The sequence below is a fragment of the Monoraphidium neglectum genome (genome assembly GCF_000611645.1).
Source record: "Monoraphidium neglectum strain SAG 48.87 unplaced genomic scaffold scaffold02397, whole genome shotgun sequence".
Lineage (NCBI taxonomy): Eukaryota > Viridiplantae > Chlorophyta > Chlorophyceae > Sphaeropleales > Selenastraceae > Monoraphidium > Monoraphidium neglectum.
In genome coordinates this window covers 2136-10169 of record NW_014011231.1, presented here as the reverse complement: position 1 = coordinate 10169, position 8034 = coordinate 2136, and the positions used below count along the sequence as shown (strand labels likewise).

General features: G+C 70.5%; 2 protein-coding genes across 2 annotated transcripts; both read left to right on the top strand.

The window, feature by feature from the left end:
* Nucleotides 1–501: 501 nt before the first annotated feature.
* Nucleotides 502–3803, top strand: MNEG_10633 (hypothetical protein; the record flags this gene model as incomplete). Its single annotated transcript, XM_014040897.1, has 2 exons — nucleotides 502–3237; nucleotides 3432–3803. 2 exons carry the CDS (start codon nucleotides 502–504, stop codon nucleotides 3801–3803), a joined length of 3108 nt encoding a protein of 1035 aa, XP_013896351.1.
* A 1726-nt stretch (nucleotides 3804–5529) lies between these two features.
* MNEG_10632 (hypothetical protein) lies at nucleotides 5530–7559 on the top strand (the record flags this gene model as incomplete). The annotated part of the gene is made up of 5 exons (XM_014040896.1): nucleotides 5530–5572; nucleotides 5679–5756; nucleotides 6004–6108; nucleotides 6419–7314; nucleotides 7545–7559. 5 exons carry the CDS (start codon nucleotides 5530–5532, stop codon nucleotides 7557–7559), a joined length of 1137 nt encoding a protein of 378 aa, XP_013896350.1.
* Nucleotides 7560–8034: the final 475 nt, after the last annotated feature.

Genomic DNA, 8034 nt, shown 5'->3' with positions numbered 1-8034 from the left:
CCCCAGGGGCCGACCACCGCCGGCGGCGGCGGCACTCAGCCACCGAGCGGCGGCGAGCGGCGCCGGCGACAGGGGCAGCCGAGCCCGGGCGGGGTCACCCCCAGTCGCAGCAACAAGCAGCTGCCGGCGGCGGCCCCCCTGCCGGCCGCACCCCTGGCTTCCGCGGCCGCTGCAGGCCCCGCCCAGCACGCACCCGACTCTGCAGCCAGCCGCCCGCAGGCCGCGCCACGTCCCGCGCAGCAGCAGCAGCAGCAGCAGCGGCCGCCGCCGCCGCCCGCGCGGCCGCAGGGCGGCCGCGAGCCCGGCCCGCCGGCGCCGGCGCCGCGGGCCGGGTTTGTCGTGCCCGCCGTCCAGCTGCCAAAGAGCGACCCCTCCTCCCCGATCCTGCCGCCGCCGCCGCCGCCGCCGCAAGAATCGTCCGCGGCGGCTGGCTGCGAACCCTTGGCCCCACCCGACAAAAACGGCGCCCTAGCGCCGGCGTCCCCCGGGACCATAGACAAGATGACGTCATCGGAAGGGGGCTACGTGGAAGGCGGGCTGGTGCGGGCGCTGCTCGCAAAGGCCAAGACGCCCGGCGGCGGCGCTTGCAGCGGCGGCGCAGGCGGCGGCGCCGCGGCGCCGCGGTCGCCGGCTTTGGCCCTGAGCGGGGCTGCGGCCGAGTTGATGATTCAGGAGCAGGAGCAGGGGTCGCTGCAGCAGCAGGAGGAGGAGTCGCAGCAGCAGCCGCAGCCGCGGGCGCGGCCCGCTGCGCCCAAGCATGCCAGTGGCGGTGGCCAACCCGGGCGATCGGCCCCGAGCCTGCCAGACGCGCCGGGTGGCGGCCCTTCTGCTGCGACTGCCGCGGGGGTCGACACAGCAGCGCCCTCGCAGCGGGGGCACATTAGCTCAAGCGGCAGCGGCGGCACACGCGCGGCCAAGGCGCCCGCGCCGCAGCCCGCGCAGCCGCCCGGGCGCCGTGCTGGCGGCGCCGGCGCGCCGCCTCCGCGGGCCGCGGACGCGCTGCAGTGCGGCGAGGCCGCGAGCGGCAGCATCACCAACGGCGGAGGCGCGGCCGGCGCGGCGCCGGCGGAGCCGGGCAAGCCTCTTGGCACCAGCCGCCCTGCGGCCGCGGGCGGCGCGGAGGGGCCGCCGGGGCCGTCTCGGGTCCCATCCCTTCTCAAGGAATCGCTGCGTCGCCAGGCGAGCGCCACCATGGCGGAGGCGGCCCGGCTGTACCTGCAATCCAGCGGCGGCGCCGCGGACGAGGCTCCTGACGCCGCGACGATGAAGGATGCGTCGCGCGCAGGGGCGGCGGACAAGGTCGCGGCCTGCCCCGGGCGCAGCTCTGTCGGCGGCTTTGGAGAGGAATGTGCCGCTGCGCCTGACGGAGAGGCGCCGCCGGAGGGCGCGCCAAAAGCAGATGCTGCAGCGGCGGCGGCAGCGGCGGCGGGACAAGAGGCGTGGCCCGGGGACGGCGACGACGGCTGCGCGGACGCGCCCCTTGGGCCGGCGCGCGACCAGTCATACCGCGGCGTGCCCGCGGCGCCCGTGGCGGCCCCCGAATGGCCGCCCAGCCCGTTGCCCCATCCGCCAGCGAGCCCCATTGTCCCCGCCGGCGCCGCCGGCCGCCTGCCGGCGGCCGCCGCGCGGCACGCGGCGTCGCGGGACGAGCTCGGGAGCCTGGGCAGCGCGCCGGCGGCAGCACTGCGGCGCTGCAGCGAGCCAGGGGAGCAGCCGGTCATGGTGCTGCGGTCGCTATCCGATCGGCTTGGGAGCGACTGCTTGATAATGGCCGCCGCCGCTGCGCAGCAGCAGCAGCACCAGGAGCAGCAGCAGCAGCAGCAGCAGCAGCAAGCGGCAGCACTAAGGGGGCCTGGCGGCTGCGGCCCGGCGGACGGTCCCGGGCCCTCTTCGGCGCCCGAAGCTGCACAGCAGGCGCCCGCGGGGCCGCGCGCCTTCAACCGCAGCAGTAGCGGCGGCAGCAGCGGCGGAAGCGGCGGGGCGGCGAGCGGCAGCGTGAGCCTCAGCAGCAGCGTGAGCCATCGGGCCGGCGGCGATGATCTCGGGGCGGCGCTGGCTCAGGCGCTGACGCGGGGGGTGCAGCACCAGCACCACCAGCAGCAGCAGCAGACGGTGGTGGAGCAGGAGGGGCCTGCGAGCGGCTCACCGGGCGGCGCGCCCGCGGGGCTCGAGCAGCTACTATTGCTGCTGCGGCGCCAGCAGCAGGTCTTGGCCCAGGCGGAGGCGCTGCAGCAGACGCAGGCGCAGGAGGAGGCGCTGCAGCATGCGCAGGCGCAGCAAATGCTGATGCAGCAGCAGCAGCAGCAGCAGCAGCACCATCAGATGCTGTTGCAGCGCCAGTACCAGCAGCAGCAGCAGCAGCAGCAGCAGCAGCAGCAGCTTCAGCAGCTTCAGCAGCAGCAGCAACTTCAGCGCATCCTCGCCATACAGCGGCAGCAGCAACTGCCGCAGCCGCCGCAGCTGTCCCCCATGTCTGCGCAGCAGCCCTACGGCGCAAGTGGCCCTCTCTCCCCGCACGGCGCACAATCGGCCGCACAGCAGCCGCAGCTGCAGCCGCCCCCTGAGCTTCTTGAGCTGCTTGCAAAGCACAGGCAGCACCAGCATGCGATGCGGGCAAAGGGCCCGCCCAGCGTATTGCTGCCGCGCCAGCAGCAGCAGCAGCAGCAGCAGCAGCAGCAGCAGAAGTCGGTGCAGCAGCAGGTTCACACGCCTGCGGGCGGGCTGCCGCCGGGTTCTTGGGCGGCGCTGACGCCGCAGCACCAGCAGCTGGTGATGCTGCAGCAGCGCGTGCTGTCCGCACAGCAGCAGCAGGCAGCCGCCAGCCCCACCTCTCCCGCATGCCTTTCCCCGAGCGGGCCGCTCCCGGCGAGCCAGGCAGCGAGCCAGGCGTTCCAAGTGCAGCTGCTCGGCGCGCAGCTGCCGCTGCAGCAGCTGCCCAGCTCGCCGCTGGCGCCGGCCGCGGCCCGATTCGACCTGTCTTCAGGGATCCTGCTGTCGCCCTCGGCCGCTGCTGGCGGCGGCCTCGGCGGCTGGGCGGCGCAGGAGGCGGCGGCGGCAGCGGCGCACGGGTCTGCCGCCAACGCCGAGGAGCTGCAGCTGCAGCTGCTCGCGCTCGCCGGGCTCGCGCACGGCGCGCCAGACACGTTCGCTGCGGCGGCGCCGCTCAGCGGGGCCGCGGGGCGCGCGGAGGCGGAGAGCCGGCGCATGGCGGACGACCTGGAGGAACTCCTCTGCATGGTGGGCACCGGCGGGCTGCACCTCTCCCTCCCTCCCCAAGCCGGGACTACCTGGGTTCTGTGCGCGCCGGGCGGGCCACCTCCTGGCGTGCCTTCCCCGAACGACCGCCTCCGACCCCCTGCCCTCTGCCCTCCGCCCGGCCCCCCGCCTCTTTGACTTCTAATTCCCCTCCTCCTTTTGCACCTCTCCTGCAGGCGAACGAAGAGCTGGGGTGGTCGTCCCTCCCGCAGACCACCCCCTCGCCTCCCACCGCCGCGCTGCCGCTGCCGCCGTCCCCGGCGCAATCCCACATGCGCAGCGGCGCCTTGCCGCCCTTCTCGCCGCCGCGCTCGGCCCTCGACCCGTGGGCGGCAGCCTTTGAGCTTTCCCCCAAGGCTGCCGGCGCACCCGCGACGCCCTCGGGGCCGCCCGTCGCGGGGCCTACGACGTTCATGGGCGCCAGCGGCTGCGAGCCGGCATCGAGCAGCAGCGGCCCCAAGCCGCGGACGAGCCACAGCCAGCTGAGGGGCCTGCAAGACCTGGACCTGCAGCTTCCCGACGGCTTTATGGGGGGCGACGACTCATGATGACGTCATCACGGCGTGCTATGACATCAGGCGCCCCCCGCTTTCCCAGGCCGCCGCAGTGACGTTTTGGAGCGACAAAGGAGCTGCGTCTGCGCTCCAACACATGATAGCAGAGGGCTACCACCGTGTGCAATGCATCCGCTACCTGCCTGCATCCGCGGCGCCGCCTCGGGCAGTCCGGCCCCGCCGCCACCCCGCCAACCTCCAGAGGCGGGCACAGCGTACACAGAGGCGCCTCGAAAACGGCGCCGCGCGGCTTCCGTCGCCGCCCGCCGCGGCGCGCTGGGGCCAGACCTTCGGCAGAATGGTGCCACGCAGTGTTGCATCCATAAATTGCGTAGTATCGCTTGACACGCGTGCGGGCGCTGATACAGCCCGACAGGACCTCAGAAAAGGCATTCCTACCAGGCTCACGCCTCCCCATTGATTTCCAGGCTGCCACGCCCGTGCACCCCCGCCCCTGCGCCGGCCGCCGCTGCGTGCGACTCCAGTTCGCGCGCCGCGCCGCGCCCGCGACAGGGCTGCGATGCAACCGCTTGCTCCACGCCCTCACTTTGCGTTGTGCGTTGGATTCGGATTTATAAGTACGGGACGCGTGCAAACGAATTGCTTTTCCGGGACCTCTCGTCCCTCTGAATTGTGATGTATGTATGCTCGGCTGCAAAACCCCTTTGCCCCTCGGCGGCGCCCACCATCCGCCCACAAACCTTTTTTGTATCTTGGACAGCCCCTTTCAATGTCCCATATGTGACCCTTTCCGGCCCCCCCTGCCGTCGCTGTGGCTGGTGCAGCGATCCCAAGCCCAGCCCTCTAGCAGCTGTGGCCTGGGGCATATGGCCCTGCGCCCCGCCGATGACTGCCGACCCCGTCTGCCGCGCCGGCTCATGGTCAACGATTGTACCCTGCTTCGGCGGCCGGCAGGCAGAGAGGCGCCGCGCGCGCAGTCCAGGCTGCTCGTCGGGCGGCGATTGACCGACGATTGTCGCCGCGGCGCCTCTGCTCTGCGTTGCACTCGTTTGACATGTGCAACCCACTTGGTCATGAACAGCCCAGCAAACCGGAGGGGGCTTTGTAAGGTGCCGCCCGCGCAGCCCGGCGCGCATGCGCCGCAAGCGGCGGGCGCGGCGCTGTTCCAAAAACTGCCTTGTAACACCCTCGATGCCGCGGGGGCGCGGGCCTGCCGCGGTTGATGAGCCCTGGGCGGGGCTTGAGCTCTCGCCCGGGGGGGGGGGAGCGGGGATTGAGAGCCTGGGGTGCAGCGTAGCTCAAGGGTCTCACGGGTCTAGGGTTCATGTCCTGTGGATTATGTGATATACTTCACTGGGCTTCTGCGCACAAGTCCAGTCCGCAAAGTCGTGGCCCAACGTGACCCCGGTTGGTGGCCACATGGCTCAATGGCAGGAGACGGCGAGGAGTGGATAAGTGGTGGATGCTACAATATGGACGTGCTGCTGATGCCGCAATCTGGAACATCACCTATATGTGGCCATAGTTTAGTCGGGGTACCTGGTGGCCATCGGGGACGGCTGAAAGGCAGTGAAGCAGCGCAAGCTGTCGCGGCGGCAACTCGAGTGGGCGCAACACCTGCACAACACGCAGGCGCACGAAACATGTGCAGCAGGACGCTCGTGCCTTGCGCGGCTTTTTACAACAAGCATTGCCTTCCTTCGTGTCGCACATGCAATTCACACAACGGCGGCAGATCAGGACATATTGATCTGATCTGATGGCCTCGTCGCCGTTCAACTTTGGGGCTGCGCCAGCAGGAGGTACGCAGATTAAGCTTGATGAGCGAGGAGAGTTCAGGCGGGATTGCTCGCTGGCGAACAGTGGCCGACTGGCGATCGCCGCACTCTCGCACATGCCGATATGCAGGCGCGTCCACCGGCGGCGGGTTTGCCTTCGGAGCCAGCACACCCAGCTTTGGCTTTGGCGCAAGTAGCGCCGCAGCAGGTGCGATGGATTCTCAGGGCGCAGGGCGCAAGCTTTCGCGGCGGTGCGACTACAGTAGGCCCCCTTTCCCCTTGCCATCAAGCGGTGTCGCTGCAGCATAGCTCGCACCTCAGTGATAGTCCGCATGGCTGGTCCACTCGCGTGTGCTCATGCAGCATGCTGCTTACAGCACAAAATGTTGGCTTTGAAGCGGATTGTCACACCGCACATTCTCACGTCTCACTCCAAACGTGCGCGCGCACACCAGGCGCAAGCACGCCGGCGTTTGGCGCGGCGCCTGCCGCGGGCTCGGCGCCGGCGTTTGGGTTTGGGGCCGGCGCGAGCGGCGGGGGCTTCAACTTTGGAAGCGCAGGTGGGATTGGGCGGTCTTGAGGGCGGATGACTCATTGTGAAATCTTTGGGTCCCTGGCGTTCTTCAGACGCTCGTTCGTGTGTGGTTGTGTGTGTGTATGTGTGTGTGTGTGTGTGTGTGTGTGTGCGCGCGTGCATGTGCACATGTGTGTGCCGTCGTGCATACAGTGATACGCCAGCACGTGCAGCGGTGCTCAGAACTCAATCGTCCCCAGAAATCGCACAGCTTTTGATTGCACACACAAGCGCACACGGCAGCCATCCACCCACCCACAACGCCACCCACCCCCTGCATCGCCCCCTGGCTGCAGCATCAGCAGCCTCCTCTGCGCCCTCCCTATTCGGGACGCCCGCCACCGCAGCCGCCTCGTCAGCCGCCGCGTCTGCCCCTTCCCTGTTCGGCGTGGCGGCGCCCGCGACCAGCGCCGCCGCGCCCGCATTTGGCTTCGGCGCCCCCGCCGCCGGCGCCACAGCAGCAGCCTCCGCCCCGGCGTTCGGCTTCGGCGCGCCCGCCGCTGGCGCCACAGCAGCGGCCTCCGCCCCGGCGTTTGGCTTTGGCGCCCCCGCCGCCGGGGCCGCCTCGGGCCCTGCGCCGGTGTCTTTCGGGTTCGGCGCAGCGCCTGCGGCGGCGAGCAGTGCAGCAGCCTCGGCGCCATCATCAACGCCTTCTTTCGGATTCGGAGCGCAGCCCGCGTCCTCAGCGCCCGCGTTCGGCCTCAGTCCGCCGGCCTCAGCAGCGCCCCCTGCCAGCAGCAGCGCGCCGGCAGCCGCGCCGCTGAGCTTTGGCGCCGCGCCGGCGTCCTCCGCGCCGGCGGCCGCGCCGGCCGCGAGCGGCGGCTTCAGCTTTGGCGGCGCCATGCCAGCCGCCGCGTCCGCGCCGGCGGCGTCGGCCGCGCCGCCCGCCTCCACGCCTCTGTTCGGAGCCGCGGCGTCCGCCCCGGCGTCTGCGCCAGCCGCCTCGTCTGCGCCCGCCACGTCCGGCGCACTCGCGCCGTTCTCGGCCCCTGCCGCCTCCGCCCCCGCCGCCGCCCCCGCGGCCGGCGCCGCGGCGCCGCCGCAGCCGCAGCAGCCGAGCAAGCTCAAGGGGATGACGGTCGATGACATCATCAAGGGGTGGCGGGACCAGCTCGAGTCGCATGCGCAGGCGTTTGTCAGCCAGGCGGCGCTGCTGCAGCGGTGGGACGGCGCGGTGCTGTCAAACCGGCAGGTGAGGGGACCGGCGGCGCCCGGGCGCACGCTCACACAGTCCAAGGCAAGGCGTGACTCCCCATACCACCCCCCCCTCTTCCCCGAAATTCGCCAGCTCCGGCCTAGTATCTGAGGCCTCGCGTCTCTTGTTTCCGGCAGCGTGCACAGCACGGCACCTTGGCACAGCTGCGCCAGCTAGCATCCAGCACCCCTCAATAGCCAAGAGCCGCGCGCCGCCCGGCCGGGCAGGGCCCCTGGTTTTGACCCGGGATGAAAGCGACGCTGCCCTGAAGAAAATCTCAGCGTGTTGGCTCACGCGCGCCAACACCACCCAAAACCAACACACACCAACGTACAGCAATCCAAAACCAAGAGGGTCTCATTCCGGGCGCGCCTGAAAACCCCCCTTGGCAGGTGCTGATGGGGGTGGAGGGGGAGCTGAGGGCGGTGCATGCGAAACAAGAGGGGCTGGACAGGCAGCTGGGTCAGATCGAGACGCACCAAAAGGTGGGAGGGTGCATGTGTGAGTGTGTGTGTGTGTGGGTGTGTTTGTGTGTGTGTGTGTGTGTGCGTTTGGGGGTGAAGTCGTGTGTGTGTGTGTGTGTGTGTATATGTGTGTTTGGGGGTGATCGCTCGTGTTTGTGTGTGTGAGTGTGTGTGTGTGTGAATGTGTGTGTGTGTGTGTGTGTGTGTGTGCACGCGCATTGGGGGGATGAACGCTTGTGTGTGTGTGTGTGCG